The following is a 21,278-nucleotide window of genomic DNA, read 5'->3' as shown; positions in this document are numbered from 1 at the left end:
GTGGGGCCTAATCATAACCGCGCTCTTAGCTTACGCCGATAATTATTGTGCATCTGGTTTGCTCGGATTGTAAGATGTTCAAGAAAGACTGCATGGCTAATTTACTGCAAAATAGAATTTACACCTGCCATCTTTTCAGAGTCATTCTGTTGGAACCGCGCATTTTCTTTCATGTGATGCCGAAGCAAACTGGTGATGATAACGTTCTATTTTGTGGCAAATATTCTGAGTAGTGTAGGTTTATAGATTACAGCATTGGACAATATATGTTTTTATAGTTCAATTCACTCTTTTAGTTAACACATATAACTTGTGTGCCATATGAGAGAGTATCAAGGCTATCATAGTAACTCATTTTGGGCGAAGAAACCCCGCTCTACTAACCTAATCGTAGCTTCGAGCGCAGATGATAAAAAATCTTTACACCGTCACTTATCACCACCGCGTCTTTGCTTGGGTGACTTTGATTTTTCAGAAATGAACTAAAATTTCCTCTCTCTGCAAAGAATGTGCGCAGAAGAGCCACAAATTAGAAACACGGTTTCGCAACACAACGCTTTGCCACAAGGTACTGCCACACAGCTTTGTTGCCATGTGTTTTATTATAAAAGAAAAATAAAAACTACGTAAAAATATGGCGCGTGAACGTACGAAGGACGAGTGGTAAATGTGCATGGCTTGAAGAGTTAAATGCACTGCGAGAGATGACGGTCATAGAGCAGAGTGTTTTCTTTTTCAAATGTGCTTGGTTTCTGTAAAAAGTACGGAACGCAAAGCAAGGACTGAGAGCAAAGGCACACACGAGTATAACTTTCAACAAAAAATTTTATTCGAAACAGTTGCGCTCGACGTGTGCAGCTGCAGTCGGAAGCTTTTGGAATGCGATGTTAGCAGCAAAAAAACCTGAATTTCACCGACATTTTTGCAAGCAACCTGGAACAGTTCAACGAAACCTACTTCTAAGCCTGACAGTCGCATAGTGCACGAAAATTAACTTTCCTCACCGAAGTTGCGTTCCACAAACTTTTGCCGGAAGGCTTCACAATCGTGCCACCAATGACCTGTCGCTCATACCATGTGCACACTAGGTCACATTTAGGAAAAATAACTCCGCTCAAAAAAAAAAAAAAGAAAGGTAGAGGGACGAAGTACTTCAAGACTTAAGTGGGCCCTGGTAGCTGCTTCAGTTATCAGCCTGATAAGGTCATGATTATGTGTAAACACTGCAAAGCAGCGCTGAAACTTCGGCGCGCCCGCTCCCATATGGCAGACGAGATAGCTGGCGGTTTCAGTGCAGCGCCAACCAACCCCTAACTTTTTCTAAAGTAGTTACTCAGCCCAGCACTCACTCTTAGTTTACACTACTACACTACAGTAGTTAGTTTACGCTCACTCATTAAGGTAGCCGAAGACGTCACAGTTGTCCTGTAAAAGTGACGCGTGCCTACGATGAGGGATTGTCCAACATTTGAGGTAGAGTTCAAAATAGAAATGCTTAGCACTTTTTGAAACATGGGAGACGACAACAGAGAAATTCCAGTGAAAGGCTGTTCTAGAACTTCATCTCTTTCTTTCCATCGGAACGAAAGCCTATTCATAAGGCGACGTATATGTGCATGGGATGCGCGACGGGTCGTTAGCGACTTGAACGCATATATACGTGCAAAGTGTTTTGGGAAAATAAAACAATGTATTGAAAGTTAGCGCCCATGTTTTTCGTAATTGAGCATGTTTACTAGCGCTGATTCCAAGGGACAGAAGGACAAGGACAGAACTACGCTGGTTTCTTCATCCCTGAACCCAGTCAGTCTAGCTACGTTTGTTATCATTGAGTGAACTCATTATACCTGTGAGCTAGCATATTTTTTAGCTATATGTCTTATAATATGAACCAAAAAGACAGGACGCGGAACCTCAGGAATCTCTGAACAGCATTAATCGATAGATAAGTATGCAAGCAGCCGTAGGCATATCGCATAGAACAATAGCTGCTTGCTTATGAAAGAACGCAATTCCTTATCCGGTCGAACTTGTAGATACTCCCTTCATTTCAACATGCGAACTCTGTTTTCCTACTCAGCACTGAGGGCAGCTAGTGCTCAAGTTCGGCGAGCAGATGTCGCTCATATCTCACTACATTGACGCATTCATAAAGGGGCGATGGCTGCGGCATGATTGAAATCGATAATATATGCTTCAGTTCAGCCGCATACTTGTAGATTGGGCTCCCTCACTCTCCAGCATCCCTGATAAAGATAAAATATTCTGCATGCCTTGAGAGTGGACCTTCACGGAATAGCGGCCGCTCTATAGCAGGAATTTATTCCTCGCAGTCGGCCCTTTCCGTTGGACATAAAGATCTCTGTTACGGCTGCCTTGCGCGTAAAACGAGAGAGTTACGCCGCTATTACGCTGGAAGTGGTTCTCACCGAAATTGTTTCAGCCTCATCCCGGCGTGGTTTCATCTCTTTTCGTGTAGTTGCACTTGTTGCGGTCGCGCTGTCATAAAAGCCACGCCAGTGGTGCTTCCACTTTTTTTAGCGCTCAGAGCAAAGGATGGGCTAGGCTCGAAGCCCTTCTCCGGAATCGTTAGGCTTAATGGCTAAGGGCACACTCCATGTTACGGAATTTTTGTGCATGCGTGCTATAAGTGCAGCGTGTATGCGTGTTGTGGAACAGTTTGCTTTTCTCCGCGGGTCAATCTAGCGTCTCCCTTTTGACAGCGACCCGTGCGAAACGAAAGCACGCGCCTAGTCTGTGCTGCACCCTGTTCCAAACGTTAGTCGAGTTTTCGTGCTGCTGTGCCATGTCGATGTAAACAGAGGCAAAGTTTATACTACGTACAAATGTGCTTTCCACAGCGCCAGCCAAAAATTTTTAGTCAGAAGCCTTGAGTGAGCTTGCATTATCATCGCTATTTTTCAGCGATGCAACTTTTCACCTCAGCAGTTAATCGTATTCTGTAAGTACAAAAAATGCTGTCTACGTCTGCATATCGGCATGCATTTCTTGCCTGCACTGCCGCGTGAAGGCGTTCACTAGAGAGAGGTATTTAATGCAAGAAAGATGGAAATTGGAGTCTGAAGATTGTGCCCCTCGCCTTGTACTTGATTCCAGCAAAGAATTAAGGGAAATAGAGAAAAGAGATGAGGAGAATATGACGATATTAGTACAGTGAGCTGTGCGCAATATATTAATTACATGTATGTACAAGAGTGTTCTCATCAGAAGCCGTTTGCTGGCAGGCGAGTTTGTGCACGTAGGTGATGACTTGGGTCCTGAAATTTCACCCGAACATAGCCTTTAAATATTACCCAAATTTTCTTGGATCCGAAGCTGAGTTTCGTCTAACGTGTCAGCTTTCACCGCGTTTTATCGCGCAGCTCTTTCTCGCACCAGGCATGAACGACTCATTTTTATGAGGGGCACCACAAGCGCACACAGGCTCATTGCCTATGTTCGGACATGAGGCTGTCCACATGGAACAAGTCAGACCACGTTTCCGAGGCCGTAAACATTTCTCAAAGGCACAAGCAGGAACCGCATTTCCTTGATAAAAAAAGAACAGTAAGCTTACATATGGCTCCTCTCATTCTTTGGTACGCAATGTAATAAACTACTTTTGCGCTTTATAATAGCATTACCTCCTTCCATGCTGCTGTTAATAAGAGCTTTCGAGCGCTGAGAATAGAAGGAATCAATGGAACGACAAGGAGTAACACTCGTTCTAAATAAGGTTATGACAACACTCCCGACAGGAGAGCACTCCGTATGGCAAAAAGCACGAGGCGAACTACAGCAAACGTCCCACACACAAACAAAAACTGCCAAGACAAACATCGAGCACAGACACGCACCTCCGTCTATCACGCCTTTCGAGCCAAGTGAATCCAACGCACATAAGCTGCGCGAACTGGCGTCCAAATTGCGTCAGGGTTCGCCCTTCATTGTTCGCGCCGTTCCACTTCGCCTCCACGACGGCCACGCCACTCACTTTCAGGCGATCCGCCGCGTGCGCGTGTTATCCTCCCGCCTCCTTTCTATTCGCTTCTTTCACCTCTTCCTTCTTTTCGTTCTTTCCCTTCCTCTTTCTTGGCGACATTCTGGCATCGCTCCCTCCGCATCTACAGACCGGTCGCCGAGCCGTTCCCGTTACCGGAGCGCTCGCGGAAACTAAAAAGAAGCAACCAGAAAAAAAAGGGGCAGAAAGAAAGAAACAAAAATGAAAATGAAACAGCTGCGCCTACCCTTAGGCGTGGGGCAGGTAGAAGCGAGCGAGCTAACCTTTCGGCTTCAGCCAGTCGCGCGAAACAAGGTCGCTATACTTGGCGAGTGGAGGAGGCAATCTGGCAGGCTGGTAGGCCGACACACGTTCCAGCCGCAACGTTGCAAACCGAGGAACGAGCTCGGCGTTCCGTACTCTGACGCCGTCGCCGCTTTGCTGTATAGCGGCTGTACATTTTCGTCGCTGCCGTGGATCGCGTTTGAACGGCTTTGACAGAGCGCGCCATCGCGAAGCCCGTTGAGTGCAGTGCCCTCCATCCCCGTCTGTGCTGAAATAACTTTCATTGGATCGCCGCTCCCCTGCGGTGCCGCCGCTGTCAATTTCCGGATGTGACAAGCCGCGTGCCCTGAGGATATGTGCGCATGTGTTTAGGGACTAGCGCGGCCGCTGCGTCGCTGTGCGGGCCTCAGTGGAGGAAAAATAATCGACTCTGCCATCGTGCAAATTTGTACCTCACTACGGGTTACGTAAGTATATCGAACACACCGTCCTTGGTCGCTTGCGTCTAATGTGTGGTTTTCCGCGAAAATCTCTGAGGTGAATTAACCCTGTGTTCTACTGTGCATCATGTGCTTTATTATAAAGGCTGCGCAAGTGTGCATTCTTTGTTTTGTATAGAAACGGTTATGAAATTCTCTCATCATCGCAGAATTGGAATTTTCCAGCATACTTGTTAAAGCAAATCCATAGTGTCGGTTGCCACATATGGAGCTGGCGCTTTGAATGCTCTTATTTTATGCAGTGCCTGCTATCGGATCACTCGCTCCAAAAGCTAACGCTCCTGCTAGAAAACCTAACTTTTAACGGAAATACAATCGTATCAGAGTGGCCGTGCAATGATTTTTAGTTTCGCTGTCGCTCTGTTGAATGTTTCACGCATGTGTCCGCTGGTTCATTGCTTTTAGATGTTCAGAAATCATTCTAGTTAGCTAATTCTGAATAATAGTTTCATTATCTATCACATTTTTGTTCACATTTCAGGATAGCAAGGGCCAGTAATGAATAAATGCTAACGACTTACACTCTACATGTTCACTGCTCAGACATTACTGCGTTCGCAAATTAGTTAGGCTCTACTATAACCCACATCATTGTCGGGCTACAGGTCAAATACTTATATAATGAAATGTGCGCGTGAAGACTGAGTAGCAAATGAAAACTGAAATTGTGCTCGTTAGCCTGTCTTGTTTCGTGTCGTGCTTGGAAAGGAAGTGGCGCTTATATAAGTCTGTCAGAGATAACACGTGCCACTTGAAAACAGTAAGGTCAAAACTAATGACCGGCTCGATTGGTGTAACGTCCTCGATGTTCGTATCCTTGTTGAAGGAACGTCATCATCAATAGAACCTCTGTAAAGTTCGCTTCGTCCGCGAATCTTCACGCGAAAGTCATGACAGCCTTTCTTAATGAAGTTTCTTTCCATTCTGAGTCAGAGCAGACTCCACAGGAGCAGCAGCTGCATGATGCGCCGCACCTATTCAAAGGAAGTTTGGCGTTGGCGTCGAGGTTTGTTCATTTTGGATGTCGGTCACCACGGGTCATCACCTGTGAGTTCAATGAAAAATTACAGAATCTATATTGGCTGGTAAAATGACATGCCGTGGTAAGTTAGTCGCTGGCAGGTTTTATTTTTGTTTTTGCACTCTTTGTTTTTTCCGCACCCTGAAGAAAGATTAATGACTCACCATTGCTATACTCTTCTTTCAGAAAGTACTGTTATAGTTAATGTCACCATGCAGTTTCCGGTGGTCCTGTCTGAAAGCGTGTTCGGTGGCTTCCCGGAAATATGCTAAACAAAAGCGTCAAAAGTCGGTCGGCAGAACAGCTAGGCTGATGGAGGCCGCTTTGCAGCTGCTCAACGCTGCATACAAACATTCATAGCAGACCAGACGTTTCATCGGGCATACATCAGATAGAGATGTATCGTATCATTCTCTCCAGACGTCTTGGTAAGCATTTGTAAGGGGCGCTTTCAAGCTCTATACCTTGCGAAAAAGGCTGCTGTATTTCATGTGAGCCAAGCACTGATGCGAAGGACAAGCGAAGGAAAAGTGGTCTACTTTTAGGAGAAAAATAACGCTGAAATAGGCGGTGAACTTTGCTCACGGGATACTTTCTTCTCAACCCAGACTGCCAGAACTCCATCGAGGAGACCACTGCGTTAATGATGAAGCCTGCCCAGAAAGACGGCGCTGCGTTTCCCGCGGCTTCACCTCCGAAGGTCAAGAAACACCGCAAAGGAGAAAGGTTCTTTGGTAAGTGCTTGGTCTGTTCCGCTATTGAGGTTCAGAACTCGTGCCTTTCAGTGTTCTTTTTTTTTCTGACGGAATATTTATGAATGAGCGTAGTTTTGCGTGTAAAAGCTATACCAGTGTCTTAAGAGCACCTCGGCAAAGGGAATCAATCACTGCGAGTCATATGAGGCTGTCCTGAGCACTCCTTCTCCTGGTGCTCCAGTGTTCGTTCGCTGGTCCCCTTATGTATGATGTCACATAAGGGTTGCATACGAAAATCTAAGCGCACTGGTGCTTGTGCGTTTCACCTCCCTGGAAGTATAACAGCCTGCATCTCACAATTGAAGCCGCGAAACCGTATTTGGTCACGCAAATTTGAAAGCACTGAGGCACGACTGCGCGTTCTTTCTCTCTTTTTTTTCTTTTTTTGCTGTCATATCTTGAAAGTTTGATGTGACACTTGCTTGCTGACTGAAAAGCAATGCGGCATGTAACGCCTTATTAGTAACTAATGGTCATTCCTTGAATATGAACGAGAAGCACGCTTTTTATTTTAGTTTTGTTTCCTTTTATTTTTCTCAAACTCACACTTTTCATCATAAATTCTCGTGCTCAGTGTTCAATGCAGTTCCGAATGAAACGTCCTTAGGCGTATTTCCTGTACTTGTACACGAGAAAGCAGCATTTTCAGTTCATTAAGTTCGAGCCGATCATCCCCATTACCGTTTCCCACTGTGCCGAACCATTCTACTGTGAATTTGTACTTCGAGTGCAATGAAAATGCTAATCTTCAGATTTACCCACAGCTTTTGTTCACAAGCCAGCATTTCAAAACAAAAGTTTGGAGCAGTCCCTTAGATGCTAAGCTAAGTGACAACTTCATGTAACATGGCGGCAACAGCTGCATAAAATCGTGCTCTTGTGAAGGAGTACGACTGTTATCCACGGTTACGATGCAGGCGCTTGCCCGGAAAAGTGATGTGCTGTGTGAAACACGAAAAGTTACCTCGGATTGATACTCACTCGATGTGACTGTAGAAATCTGCACGCAAAAAAAAAAAAAAGAAACACAGGTGCGCACTTTCCTACAGCGAGATTATGGGATACTCAAAGAGGTATTATCTCTTGCTCGTTTACGCACCAACAGCAATCGCTGCTCGAGGCTGAAAAATTTCTTCAGGAGGACTTGCAGCGTTTATTTTCGTTTATTTTAAAAATTTATTGCGGTATGTTTTTCACTTCCCCCCTAGTATTAATGTTTTTTTCGTGGGTACGGTCCGTTGACACGGCATTCTTTTTTCAGTGTTGAGGCTGGCTTGGGAAAAATCGCAGCTGCTGTTCAACTCTTCCTGTGAGCTCTGTTGTTGTAGCCTACGACAGAATGGCACATACCCACTCTGCGGCGATCAAACAGTTTTTTCGTCGTTTCTTTTTTTTTTGCACCTAGCTGAGCGTCGAAGGAGAGTTGCGTTCCTTGAGGCAATTGCAAAAAAACAGGAACATCGCTGAAAGAAAAAAAACTCAGCGTGTGCCCCAGTCCCTGAACACACCCCTTCCGCCCCTTTTTCTCTCCCGTGTTTGCGTCGTTGCATTCAAACATCCCTTAAAATCGGTCCAACTTTTGCATCCGGCGAATAAAGACATTTTTTTTTTTCGTCCAGCATCCTACAAATTCCTATAGAACTGCGGAAACTCTGACGTTGAGCTGGCAATGTCAACTGTTCGACCCTTAACTACAATAAGGCCAGCACAGCAATCCTGTAACGAAGAGTATAGTGAGAGAAAAAATTAGGAGGCAATACAGCTCTACCATGCGACCTTATAAATCTGATAACGAGAGACCCGTATACATGGCAATCACAGCCGCACTCTTTGCAGCCTTGTTTTCGTAGTCTCACATAGAATGTTCGCCGAGTGTTGAAATAGAGGTCAATAACCAACGAGAGCGTACAATTCAACCTACTACCAGGACAAATTTAATGTAGCGCTGTGATTCGCATTGCTTTGCGCGTTATCCGCGACCATAAAGTGAAGTTGCAGCCATTTTTAATGGTCTTTATACAAGGGCCATCGAACGCGTAACCGTGCTTTTGAAAGTAACGACAGAGCTTTGAACTGTACTGAAGCTCATGCTGAAATGAGTTCAAACTTCAAAAGTCAAAATTTGCACCAAAAACAAGGAATCAGAAGGCATCAGTCGGTGCGCGCTCTTTCGCTTTTGGTTTGAAGTGTGTCTTTACTACTGGCTGTAGCAGACACATTTACTTTATAAGGTGGTAGTCTTTCATGCAAGTTAAAGCAAACAATTCTTCAAAGAAAATACTAACGCCTCTGCACTGTGATTCTAATTTCTTTGTTTGAAAATTGCTATTTAACGAGCGTAATCACAAGACCGCACGTTCCACATGCGCATGAGATCAGTGTTTCGTTGGAGGCCGGCAGGCTATTGTCAGGTATCTGTGCCGTACTGAACAGCCGGTCAGCTGATAACAGCTTACGGCCAGGGAGACAGAAAAAAAAAGGCGAAGAATAAACGCGCCTGGCCCCAACTGGCCTTCAGATTCAAGAGTGGAGAGGATGGCTTGGGAGGGCTTTGACCTCAAAACTGCGAGTGTGCACTGCTTGTACGGCAGGTGCAGTGATGCATATTTTCAATCGCTTGCTTGTGGCCGGAGTTTTAAAATCAAAAAGAACATGGTCCTATATTGCTACGATACAATCGCAATTACCTTCGGCTCCCCAATGTCAGCCAACGCGAGCAAATATCGAGCAAACACGCTCCAGTTGGTCGGGACATTATTCATTTCTAGGCCTATTTCCAACTCTAACGCCTGTCGTTCCACCCGAGTCTAATTCCACCGCAAAGAAGGAGCTTACATATATTTCGGGTGCGTCCTTCTGTGGGTGCCTGAAAGTGCGGGACGCATTCAGCGCTCGCAGTTTTTCCTCGAAAAGAGCAATCGTGTTCCTTGTGCGGGCAGCGAAGAACCTCTCGCTCCTCGCGGCATTCATCGTAACCACGACAAACCTACACGTTCTGCCCGAACGGAGTGAGTATTTATAGAGCAAACACCGCGGGACAAAACTAGTGGCTTCTTTATCGTCAGGCCTGCACGCCCGAGGAAAACGGACCATCGGACAAGCACACATTTAAAATGAGGCCGAAGAGAGCCCCGCCACGTCCACAGATTAAAGAGCTTGCTCCGAGAACACTTCGAGCAAGTAAGCCTTGTTCTATGTTAGGCGTCGGTAAGCTGCCGTAAAAGTTGACATGGTCGAAATATACGCCTTTTCTCAGTAAACCCGGAGATGCGATTTAATCTGCCTGGAAATCAAAATTTTTTCTAGGCACAACTATAAGTGCACTTATAAAAACGGAATGAAAAAGAACGCTTCACTAACTCTAATCTTTCCTGCTTCCTCACTAGGCGTGATAGTGTGAAGGGATTTCAAATCTGTTGGCGTGAATTTACGTCCTAAATATAGGTCCCCATCAGTTTACCATCCTTTAAAGCGTGTTTGCTAGCGCCGCTAGTCCTGTCGCTTCTGGCATGCTTGTATTTATTTCTTGATGAAAGGAATACAAAGCGATGTCTTTTTTTTTTCGTTCAGATCGATGTTGCGGCATTACGAAAGCTGAATAGAAGCGAATAGGCGCTAAACTAGTATGAAGAAATGTTACTGTGGGAGCGCATAGAGCAGATGTGGAGACAGCGTATATGCTTAAACGTGGTTGTGCAAATCTCATTGAATGCAACTAATCTTCAAAGCATTTTGAATCTTCTCTTTCCCTAAATGCATACGCTTGTCCCCATGCTATAGAGCATATTTCCTCTAAAAACCATTGTGGCCTAGCAAAGCCATGATTATTGCAGATGGTCACTATGTATGAAGCGGAAGAGGCTGTTACTTTGTGCACTTTCGTTAGGAGGGAATATTTGCTACATTTAACCGGAATTAGCTTGTCTGGCAGCCAGCTGACATAAAAATGTGAGCTTCAGCCTGCTTTTTGCTGCGTTTATAAAATTTTTCAAGGAGACACCGAATCATTCTATAGCTTTGCTGAACCCGTGAATGACGTCAAACGTCAAAAAATTTTCTATTGTGCAAAAAAGCTGCCAGAAAAAAAAAATCTGACAAATCCGGCTGGTGGGCTGTAAGAGGAGTCGTGCGTCTAGTTCCTGCAGACTGTGCTTCGCAGAAGCTGGCATTTTTTCCACATCCTTTTTTTTTTGTGTACGGGCACAGCGAACGTAAAAATTCGCGGTCCACAACAACGGAACCAATCTAGAAAACATTACTTGCGTTCAAAGAGAACGAATTGTATTCTTTTCGTAAGCACTAATATCTTATTCCAGCCCCTTTCCACAGCAAAAAGGAATAACAGAAAGAATGGTCTTGAAAACCAGATTCGCGAAATTAATTAACCAGTGAAAGGAACAGACTCTGCATTTTTTTTAAATATTATCCAGGCCCTGCTTATTCGACAAACCCGACATCGTAACTTAAATGAATTTGAAGTAATTGCTTTTTATACAATAATATGGCGAAAAACTGTCTTTATAATAGTTTCAAGAGATCGGATAACGTTTCCGAAGAAAAAAATTTGCCTGTTGTAAGCGTTTAAGAAGAAAAATTTCATTATTTTACATGGCTTGCCCAGGATCGCTATCTTGGTATGCACTGTGATTTTTAGGCTTCACAATGTTTAAGGGTATGCTGCGGGTCCTAAGCAAAGGTAGGCTCGAGTTGACTATGAAACGTATCTCCTTCCTTATTTGTAATCCGCCACATTTCACCTCGGTCGGTGGGATAATTGAGGACAGTCGTTATGGCTTACTGTATTACTACGAGAGCTAGAGTTGGATTCTTGTTTCGTGCATGAAACGCGGATAGTGCCCGTCGCAACAAGGTCTATAGAAACTCACCGGCCAGTACCCGCAAGGCACTTTGTTCCCCACCACGTGAATTCGTTGGCCTTACCTTAATGCTACCAGCCACTCTATGCTGCCCTAAGAACGGCGCGGGAAGTTCGGTTACCTGCGGTTGTTTGAAAGTGCTATAAAGGGCATTTCAACTAAGTCTACATACAATTTTTAAAAACAGGTTTTAGAGTTTTAAAGAGCGCTTTCTTTCGGCATAGCATTTTTTTATACAGAATACCCCTAAAGGCCCTCGAGAGGGTATTACATAGGGGGGGGGGGGGGCACAGGCAATTGAACAGAATAAAAGAAAAACCACAAATATAAAACAAACAACAAAAGCACAAATAAGACACAATGGATGAAATAAGTAAGCAAAAGAATCAATCAAAAGCACGAATAAGACACTTTGCATGACATATAAGTAAGCAAAAGAATCAAAAGAATGGGAGCGCGGCAAAGAACGAAGATTACTGCATTATTAAAATTATACAAACAGAACACTAATACAATGAATCTTTTTAGTCACAAACCCTGCAAAAAAGGAAGCCATGAACAAATAAAATAACAATGTATGCGAATAGTTAAGCAGTAGTTATTGAAGATATAAGTTTAAAATATTTATCAGGATCAGTGGTGGTTGCGATATGTGAAGGCAGAGTGTTCCAGTCAGATATTGTGCGTGGTAAGAATGAATGCGCATGTCAGCGGTGTTGCAAATGGGAATACAGCTAAGACGTGGTAACTAACAGGTTAGATTTTTAACATAGTTAGCTTTTCAATTATTAGTGTTAGACTTCTTAACGATAAAGAGGTATGTAGCCTACCGCAATTAATATCTATATCAGTTTCTAGAATTTCTAAAACTCGGTAACACTCGGCGCTGAGGCCCAACAAATTATGGCTATTTTGACGAGTTACGTGCACTGGAGAGGTTGCTTAGCCTGCAAGCTTCTTGAAAGCGCATGTATTTTGGCGCGACGTAGCCATAATTTGTTTTACCACAGCGCTTAGGGTAACCGCGTTTTCGAAACTTTTAAAAATTGATATGGTATTAATTCCGCTGGGTTACACGCCTCTCAATAATTAAGGCACTAGCACTAATAGTTAAAAAGATAACTATTAAATATTAGTTAGCCAGACTGTTAGTTAGCACGTATTAGCTGTGTTCTGACGTACAACAACGCTGAAAATTCTATGCCGAAAAAAGCGCTCATCTAACTCAAAAAGCCTATTTTAAAAAAAATTGTGTAAAGTCTTAGGTGGTAACACCCTGTATAAAAAGAAATCATGTTAAAATCCAAATCATGTTCACTGCACTACCGGTAAATAATGTACACTGCAATGTATCCACAACAGTTCTAATCACTACGAGTACGGCGCAACTCTGGGTCAGCTGCTTTTCGCAAAAATTGTGACACTGCATGTACGCTACTTCTGGCGCTCATCAGCTCAAGCACATCACATAGGTTGTGACGGAGAGCGCCTTACTTAATGCCGACGTGCGCGTCAGCTCAAGGTCGTGAGTTTTAGCCTGTTAATAATGAGGCGCAGTAATTAGACGTGTGAACGAAAGCTGACTGAAGCACAAATGACAAAGTCGTAGACAGTGGTTCGAAGGACACGGATAATAATTCCGCGCGACTCGTGCATTTGAAATGAGGCGCGGTATTTAGCCCGTTTGCATCAATATAAATCAAATCCATAAGCACCTGATTACTGCATTCCAACTTAAAGTCATCATCAGCATGAGCCTGACCATGTCCACTGCAAGGCAAATGCATCTCTTTTCTCTCTTCCATTAACGCGGTCCTGTGCCGTCTGTGACCACCTTATCGTCGCAAACTTCGTAATCTCATCCGCTCACCTAACTTTCTGCCGCCTCCATCTATGCTGGCCTTCCCTTGGAATCGAGTCCCTTGCCCTTAACGACCATCAGTTATCTTGCCTTCGCATTACATGCTCTGCCCAAGCCCATTTCTTCCTCTTGAGTTCTACTAGGATGCCATTAACCCGCCTTTCTTCTCTGCCCTACTGTGCATTCTTCCTGTTCATTAACTTTACATCTATCATTTTCCTTTCGATAGCTCGCTGCGTTGTCCTCAGTTTAAGTTGAACCCTTTTCGTTAGCCTCCACGCTTCTGCCCCATAAATGAGTACCGGTAAGATACAGCTGTTATATTCTTCCCCGTTAGGGTATACTGGTAAACTGCCATTCATGATCTGAGAGTAACTGGCAAATGCGCTCCACCATTCTCATAGTTATTTCATACCCGCGGTCCGCATCTACGGCTACTACCTTCCCTGAGTAGACATATCACTTCACAGCTTCCAGCGCCTCGCCAAGGAACATTTAATTTGAGCTTTTTAAAAACTCGGCCTCAGAAGGCTCAAAACCCAGAATTAGGAACTCTCGAATGCAGCAAATTTTCATCCATTGCAGCTTTTTCACCATAGACTTTTAACGTACTTTGTCCTCCTAAATTGCAATAGTGAAAAAATCATAATCCACTGGTTTGATTCTGAAATAAGGGACATCCAGAATTTTTATCGAACAATGATTTATCCCTACAGATTTCCTCCACATGATTCGAAGTACTATCGAATCCTAATATAAATTACTTAAAATGATTTCATATCACATTGCTTTTATTATGCAAATTATTGCCTACAATAGCAAAGACATGTCCCATCGAATCAGTCAGACGTCGAATTCTCTGACTAAGATCTCTTCTGCGTAAATAACGCTATGTGTATGGCGTGTGTTTAATGCCTACATATTCTTAAAGATGAATTGCTTGTAAATATTCTCTTTTTCCTTTCAGATTTTATACCATGCCGGCACATTTTCGTTCTCATGGGATTCCTCGGCCTTTTGAACGTCTACTCTCTTCGTGTCAACCTTAGCGTCGCGCTGGTCGCCATGGTGAAAAGCGTTGACTCCGGGGACAAGTACCACAATCACTCGGAATGTTTCTACGGTTATGCCAATATGACGGACACGAATGCGAACAACACGGAGCAACATCCGGTGAGTTCCAGAAGCGATTGCAAAAGCAGGTCTCATTTTATTTCATTTAAATACCATATAAAATGGCGATGCTTCAAAGTAATGCCCGCCACCTTACGGAGTAATACAGGTTCCTAGAAGCACCCGTTTCACACTACCTTCGTCAAACCAGTTGCTATATCGAAAAGCGACCCTGTTTACACAATTCCTCCCGGAAATTCGTGCCTCAGTACGGATGAAAACGGTATGCTAATGATCAGGCGCCATGCCAAGTGGCCTCTGGCAAGTTCTAACGTGTTGTATCAACAAGGGATCTCCACCTGCTGTTCACAGAGCTAAGCCAAATCAACAAGCCACGGCACGTCGAGCATTGGCAAAACTGTCCGGTTTCGTGAATTGCATTGTTGCAGCCTGTCTTCGCTTTGTAAGCACCAACAGGGGTGCAATTTATTTGTTTACATTAGTATACCTTGAAGGAGTCGCACTTTTCGGGGTTTCTAAATGCGAGATTGTTTGATGGAGTGTTCCTGAAGACCTGTTCTTTGCGAGTCTCAGATTTCACAGCACCGCGCGCAGTTAAACTAGTGGTTGAGTGTCAGCGTGTTTTCATTTTTTTATAATCACTCTCTTTGCAGGTGCGACTGCAGGCGTGTTTCTTTCTGTTAGCCGTAGAAAAATCAAACACACACCAGCTTCTTTGCGTTTGTTTGGCTTCGGTGACTTGTATTTAAAATTTTGTGTGAAATGATGCAGCCAGTTTTTAGGAATAACATCATAAACCATAGACAAGACAATAGGAACAGTCGGAGTCTGTAGACTTTAGCAACTGCCGAACGCAAGCAGCTTAAAAAATTTCCTTTAGCGTGCGCAGCGCAGCTTTGCGGTAAAATCCTCAAAGCAAGAAACACGAAATAGAAAATATGTTTTTCGCGTGCGTTCTCTCTTCGTTGCATTGGGTCATTCGGTGTTTTCTTGGGTGCTCATCGCGGCATTACTGGCGTGCCCCCTTAATGGCAATAATAATAAACGCACGAGCTCTTGGTCTAATTATGGAGGAATGCCACTGGCAGTTTTTTCACTTCCTCCTACTGTCCCCTTTCTATATGGAAACCAAGATCCTTGTAAGTCTTTATGACACAAACAAAATAAAAGTCATCATGCTCATTTTCGAACGCCTAATAAATGAAAGAACATTTTAACCAACAGCTCTGCTATTTTTGTTCCTGGCCTGTTTTTGATGCCATAAAGTAAAGTAATAAGGGAACCATGTTTACTCAGATCCATGGGTGCAAATTATTACTCCTGCGACATGACGCCTATCGGGGAGCTCCTAGTTGTCTGTATACTTGTTCGGTACTGTCGGCGTGCCCACACCTGAAACTATTTTGTGGGCCTTCTGCTTGAACTTCACACAATCCCCAGAGTTACATTGTCACGAGGGTGAGCGCTCTGAAACCCAAATATGGTACTCTGCAGGAACTACGCTACAGGTCGCCTCTTCTGTACTCGCTGCGGACAGACTAGGGGACCAACCGCCCCCGTGGTTGATGGCTGCGGTGTCCGGCTGCTGCACAGTATTTCGCGGGTTCAGCCAGAGTAACTTTATCGTGGACACATTAGGCACCAGAAGGTGCGTCACTTGCTCGGCTAGAGCTCGCCGGTGTGTAGCCAAGTGCTCCGGGCTATGGGCTGGGGTGTGGAAAACTAAGGTGAGGTTTGGGCAGTTTTACAATTGAGAACGTTAAGCTCCATGTATATGTTCTCTGTGGTTATGTGCTGCATGGATTTGATCACGAAATCACGGATTCAATATGTACCGTGGCTTCGGCGTTTCGATGGAGGCAAAACGCCAAAAATGTCCAGGTGCTGACATTTGGCGCTTGTTAAAGAACATTACGTGGTCGGAATTAACCCGGAACAATCCAGTACGACATGGTCATTAGTCAGCAGGGTTCATCAGTTAACGCCACGGAGCTACTCTGCATGACTCTGCATGGAGCGGCTTGCGCCTCGCCAGGAGCATTAATTTCCTGATTGCTCTCTCCACGGCGTGCAGGAGACGGGCGAGTTCGAATGGGACAGCTACACCCAGGGCATAATCCTGGGCTCCTTCTTCTACGGCTACGTCATCACCCAGCTGCCCGGCGGCCGCATCGCCGAGGTGCTGGGCGCTAGGTGGATGTTCGGCCTGGGCGTGTTCCTCACTGCGGTGCTCACGCTGGCCATCCCCGTCGCCTCCAGGGCCCACTACGGGGCGCTCATCGCCATCCGCGTGATCCAGGGCCTCGGGGAGGTGAGCGCCTGGCCTGGTCCTCCTTTCGCCGCTTCTCTCCCTCTCTCTCCCTAAGGCGATCGATTTTGGTATCGGCGTGACTGGCAAAGCTGTTTTCGATTCGCTGTTCATTGAGTTAGGGGCCTTGTCTAGAAGCAGGCTGTATTGGAGCTGTGCAGGATTACAGGTATCGCGACGCAATTTAGCGGACAAGGGCGTCGGCGATGCCCTATTTGAAATTCCTTGCGCAGAGTTTTAAGGCCCACTGAGAGTAGCGGGCTATGAAACGAGAAAACCATAGGGTTAAAGGGGTAACGTAAGCTTGTTTAGGAAACAAACACGACTTCATAATATATTTGCTGAAACTTTGATGAAGAAATGGACATGATCAGAGCATGTAATGTGTAGAGAAAATGAACGATGTCCCCTTAGGATAAAAATGCGGATTCTAAGCTAAAGTAGACGTAGGAGGAGGCCGGAGAGAGTGAGGTGCATAGGTAAGGAGGTTGGAAATTATGCGAGGATAAGGCGGCAGATGGTGACTCTGGGCAGAGATGATTTGGCAACAATGGGAGAAGCCTTTGTCCTGCTGTGGAAGCAGGTAGTCTGACAGTGATGGTAATGTTATGGTACGGAGTTCTTCCACTTGGTTATTAAAACCGGGCACCTAGTTTTCTTCTCTTCTTTTTTCTTTTGCTTTCTGAGTCCCCGTGCCCTTTTATTAGAAAACATTGCCGTACCTTTCAAAACGGCCACTTTTTCGAACCCGCCAAGCCATTTTTCGGCGCTCATATACTGAAGCGCTTGCGAATCTGCTCGAACATGGGGAATACAAAGGTGTTTATGCGCACATGTGGGTGTTTTGGGAGTCTGCTGGGGTTGCATTCCTGTCGGAACTTCCTCCATAGGGCGAAACATTTGGGTATGCCAGTACTGTCTAGTTGCGCTACCCACACAGTACCCGTAGCTATAAGTTGCTATAGCTGCGCGTACGGGCAGCCGCTGTAGCAAATGCGCGGAATTAGCCCCGCGCAGCGTAGGGTAAAACTTTCGTACATAACAGCGTTCTAGTAGATCACGGTCTCTCGTTGTGGGAGCGCGTTAACTTAAGGAAGTGCTTCCTTGATGACATCGGATTGCATGATACCACGCACGTACGGTTTTCTTTACATGTACCGCTCTGCTGCGCTAATGAGGAGAACGTGAATCGCTGTGACCTCTTAGCTAAATGAACCTCGCAGTAAAATTTTCAAACCAAGAAACGAAGACAGAAACAAATTGTGAAAAAGAATAAATCAAGGTTGTAAAGTGTATTTCAAGCAAACAGAAAACCAAACTGCATTTCTTTCATGAATGGCATTAGTCGAAAAACTCGACAACATTAATAAAAGAATTTATTGTCCCACAATGCTCAGCTTCACTATGTGATAATTAAGCCGTTGCATTGTTTGCCTTAAAGACGAAATCCTTTAATACCTTGCCATTTTCACATCTGTGCTCACAGACCTGAAATTTAGAATTATGACTATGGTGATTATGCTATTCTGCCTGCTCGGTCAAGGAGTCGTAAATCCATGTTTCCTGCATATTTCTCTTCCTATATAGACATATTTCTGAGTACGTTTTCACGTATTTCTACTTTCTGTGAGTGACACTTCCAGCTGCAATTATACTGCGATTTTTTTCCGCGCTATGTTCTCTAATGTTGCAGTCAAATGTTCGAAAGAATGATGGTGCCACTTACGCGCCCAAACCTCACACATGTAAGCAATGAATACTGTGCAGAAAAGTACGCATCTCGAAAGTGTCCACATCTTCTGAACACATCACTGGGCTTTTTAACGTTTGTTTAGGATTTCATATCGTGCTTGACTCCCATCTGACGAAAATTATCCAATTAGTAGGGTGTAGCTCATGTTCCCTAAACCTCTAAAAGCCTTCAGTCATGCAAAAAACACCGACATACTCAAATATCATTTAAGACTAAGTTTGCCTCTGAATATTGCGTTACCTAACCCCGCACTGCGACAACCAGTAACTTGAACCCGACCGTTGTCCTGTTCAGGTATCTTTTGCGCTTCACTGAAGAGCTTTTCTGCTTTATCAGAAAGCAAAATGAAGTAAAACCTACTACCATCATCTCCAGTTTCGTGCAATACCTCTTTTATGGTACCGTGCATGAGCCTTCATCAGTCGGTGTCGAGTTCCATTTATTTTACATTTTATTCTTTCTATGATTATTGATGACTGGCCTCAATTTTTCTGTGTTCTCTTAATTTTCTTTGGTTTGGTTTGGTTTTAGGTTTTATGGGGTTTAACTTCCCAAAGCGACTAAGGCTATGAGGGACGCCGTAGTGGAGGGCTCCGGAAATTTCGACCACCTGGGGTTCTTTAACGTGCACTGACATCGGGATGTCATGATTTCTCCACGTAAGAATTCAAAGAGCCTAGTCGAACCACGTGGAAATCGTGTAAGCAACTGCAGTTCGCGATGCATTGTTCGGCCGGAACAATGCAGAGCTGGGTCCTCGGTATACCCTCGGTCCTCGGTACCCTTCATTGTGTTTAACTTCTTACAATTCCTCTCGAAAACCGTTGTTGTACAAAGATGCAATAAAATGGTACCGTTGGAAGTATACTAAGCCCACAATCTATTGTTAACCAACTCTACCTAGTATGTGTAATCGTACTAGTTTAATTTCATTATGTGCAACAGTGTCGTCATATTCATCGCTTCCAGGAGCATTACCCACAATATACTACCCTTCCTTTTCCATGTTCCATTTTGCGATGCTGAATATCTTGTCTCTTAAGTACTGTTAGGGACATCATTTTGCCATTCGTTTGAAAGTAATATGACTCATATATTTATTTAATGAAGATCTAACTTGCATATTTGTAATACACTTAATTACTTTGAATGCGTCGCCATGTTTGAGGCATTCGAGATGGGACCGAAAACTGAGACGTGAGGTCGATACGTAAAAGCTTTCCTGCTGATTTATCAGCAAGATTATTTTCACATACACCGTCCTTTCTTATTTATCGTTTCTTGACATAGCTTTATTTGTCCACTGCGTCACATAAATTTCGCAACTGTTGCGAATATCCACTCATGAAGCTAACGCGTTCATCTGCATTATTTAATTTTTTCTTTTCATCCTGCAGGGAGTGACGTACCCCGCGATGCACTCGATGCTCGCACAATGGTCGCCCAAGTTCGAGCGGTCCACTGCCACGGCTTTGGTGCACGCCGGAGCACACGTCGGAGCCATGGCCGCCCTCACCTTCTCGGGTTTCCTGGCGGCGTCTTCCTTTCTGGGCGGCTGGCCAGCCGTCTTCTACGTTTTCGGTAACAGTACCGTCCAAGTAGTGTGCCCTCGGATCTTAGCGAAAAGCCCAGAATCGCTCGTTCTATCTCGTCATCGACGGTAGCTTCAAAGCACGGAATGGACTTTCTCTCAGGAACTCATGAGGCAGTTATAACCATTGTGGGGTCACCTTACTGATATCTCGAGTGGGTATATTATCGGTAGCATAGGATGTACACTTAGCGTAATGGCCATTTAGAAAAGCCCCTTTAGTTAGCTGTCCCGTCGTGACCACTGTGCAATCGACGAAGCTGTGCTGCATTTTGGCTGCTAAAATTGCCGCCTCGCGGTTTGTGCCTTTGCACAAACGCCCAGAGCAATTGCTGTTTTCTTTTTTTTTTTCAAAGGGCAGATGGAGTGCTCCTAGAGAAAGAAATTGCTCATGAAACGAGTTCTCGATTTCTCGCAATCATTTCTTTTGCAACCCTCAGCGCCAGTCGTGTTGTGAAATTGGATCCTCCCGTCAAAACATATGCATGATTGATGCAGTTCTAAAGCGTGTAGTTGACTAGGTGTTGCATCGGCGTTCATTTGAGCGTTTCTACTGTCCTGCTAAAAGAGAACTGCACGGCATCTTGAACGTGTTTATCTTGTAATAGCATTACATTTCGAGCTACATCTGTTCGTAGCGAGAAATCAATTGTTACAACTTAAAGTTAAATCATTTTAGAACTGAAAAACCTAACAAATCGGAGCTAAAATTCACAACCTAAGGCAGCAGTTTGCGTGGCATTGCAAGCATTATCGGTAAAACTCTCGCCTGCGGATTGAGATCACAAAAATTGTTACTGTGAAAGATGAGCTCACAATATTTTATTCAGAAAGCGTGAAATGGAAGCAACTGGAGGGTGCTCCTTCTGACGGAGAAAACGCCGCGTTGGTCGTTCTTGAGGTCGACGAAGGCATTTTGGATTACAATTTGAGCGGAAAGTACGCAGTGCGGGTGTATAATATGGCTAACAGACCAAGGCTTAGATGAGCACCAGCAGTAAACGTTTGTTAAAATCAATGAACTCAGAACGCCTCTGTAGTCGCCCTTTGATGACTGGCAGCGCCCTAGTTTTTCCTTCCGCTTGATGTTTATATTTGTTTAAAATATGTTTTGGGCAATGCGCCAAAATAGTGTCGATTTTCTAGGGTTGAACGATGTTTGTTTATTCTGTTTCTTCCAATTTGCTGTTAGT

General features: G+C 44.5%; 1 protein-coding gene across 3 annotated transcripts in view; it reads left to right on the top strand.

The window, feature by feature from the left end:
* The window catches only part of LOC149372792 (sialin-like), a 48,191-nt gene that overhangs the window by 15,000 nt on the left and 11,913 nt on the right, over window positions 1-21,278 (top strand). For all 3 annotated transcript variants that reach the window (XM_089567332.1, XM_089567334.1, XM_089567333.1), the window contains exons 2-5: window positions 6,415-6,540; window positions 14,267-14,472; window positions 16,508-16,744; window positions 19,892-20,075. In XM_089567332.1, the coding sequence (XP_089423458.1) occupies window positions 6,415-6,540; window positions 14,267-14,472; window positions 16,508-16,744; window positions 19,892-20,075 (753 nt within the window). The remainder of the gene's footprint in view (window positions 1-6,414; window positions 6,541-14,266; window positions 14,473-16,507; window positions 16,745-19,891; window positions 20,076-21,278) is intronic.

The sequence above is a fragment of the Amblyomma mixtum genome, chromosome 1 (assembly GCF_055824585.1).
Source record: "Amblyomma mixtum isolate Tamu chromosome 1, ASM5582458v1, whole genome shotgun sequence".
NCBI classification, from domain to species: Eukaryota; Metazoa; Arthropoda; class Arachnida; order Ixodida; family Ixodidae; genus Amblyomma; species Amblyomma mixtum.
The sequence above is the reverse complement of the archived record's forward strand: the minus strand, read 5'-3'. Positions and strand labels throughout refer to the sequence as shown.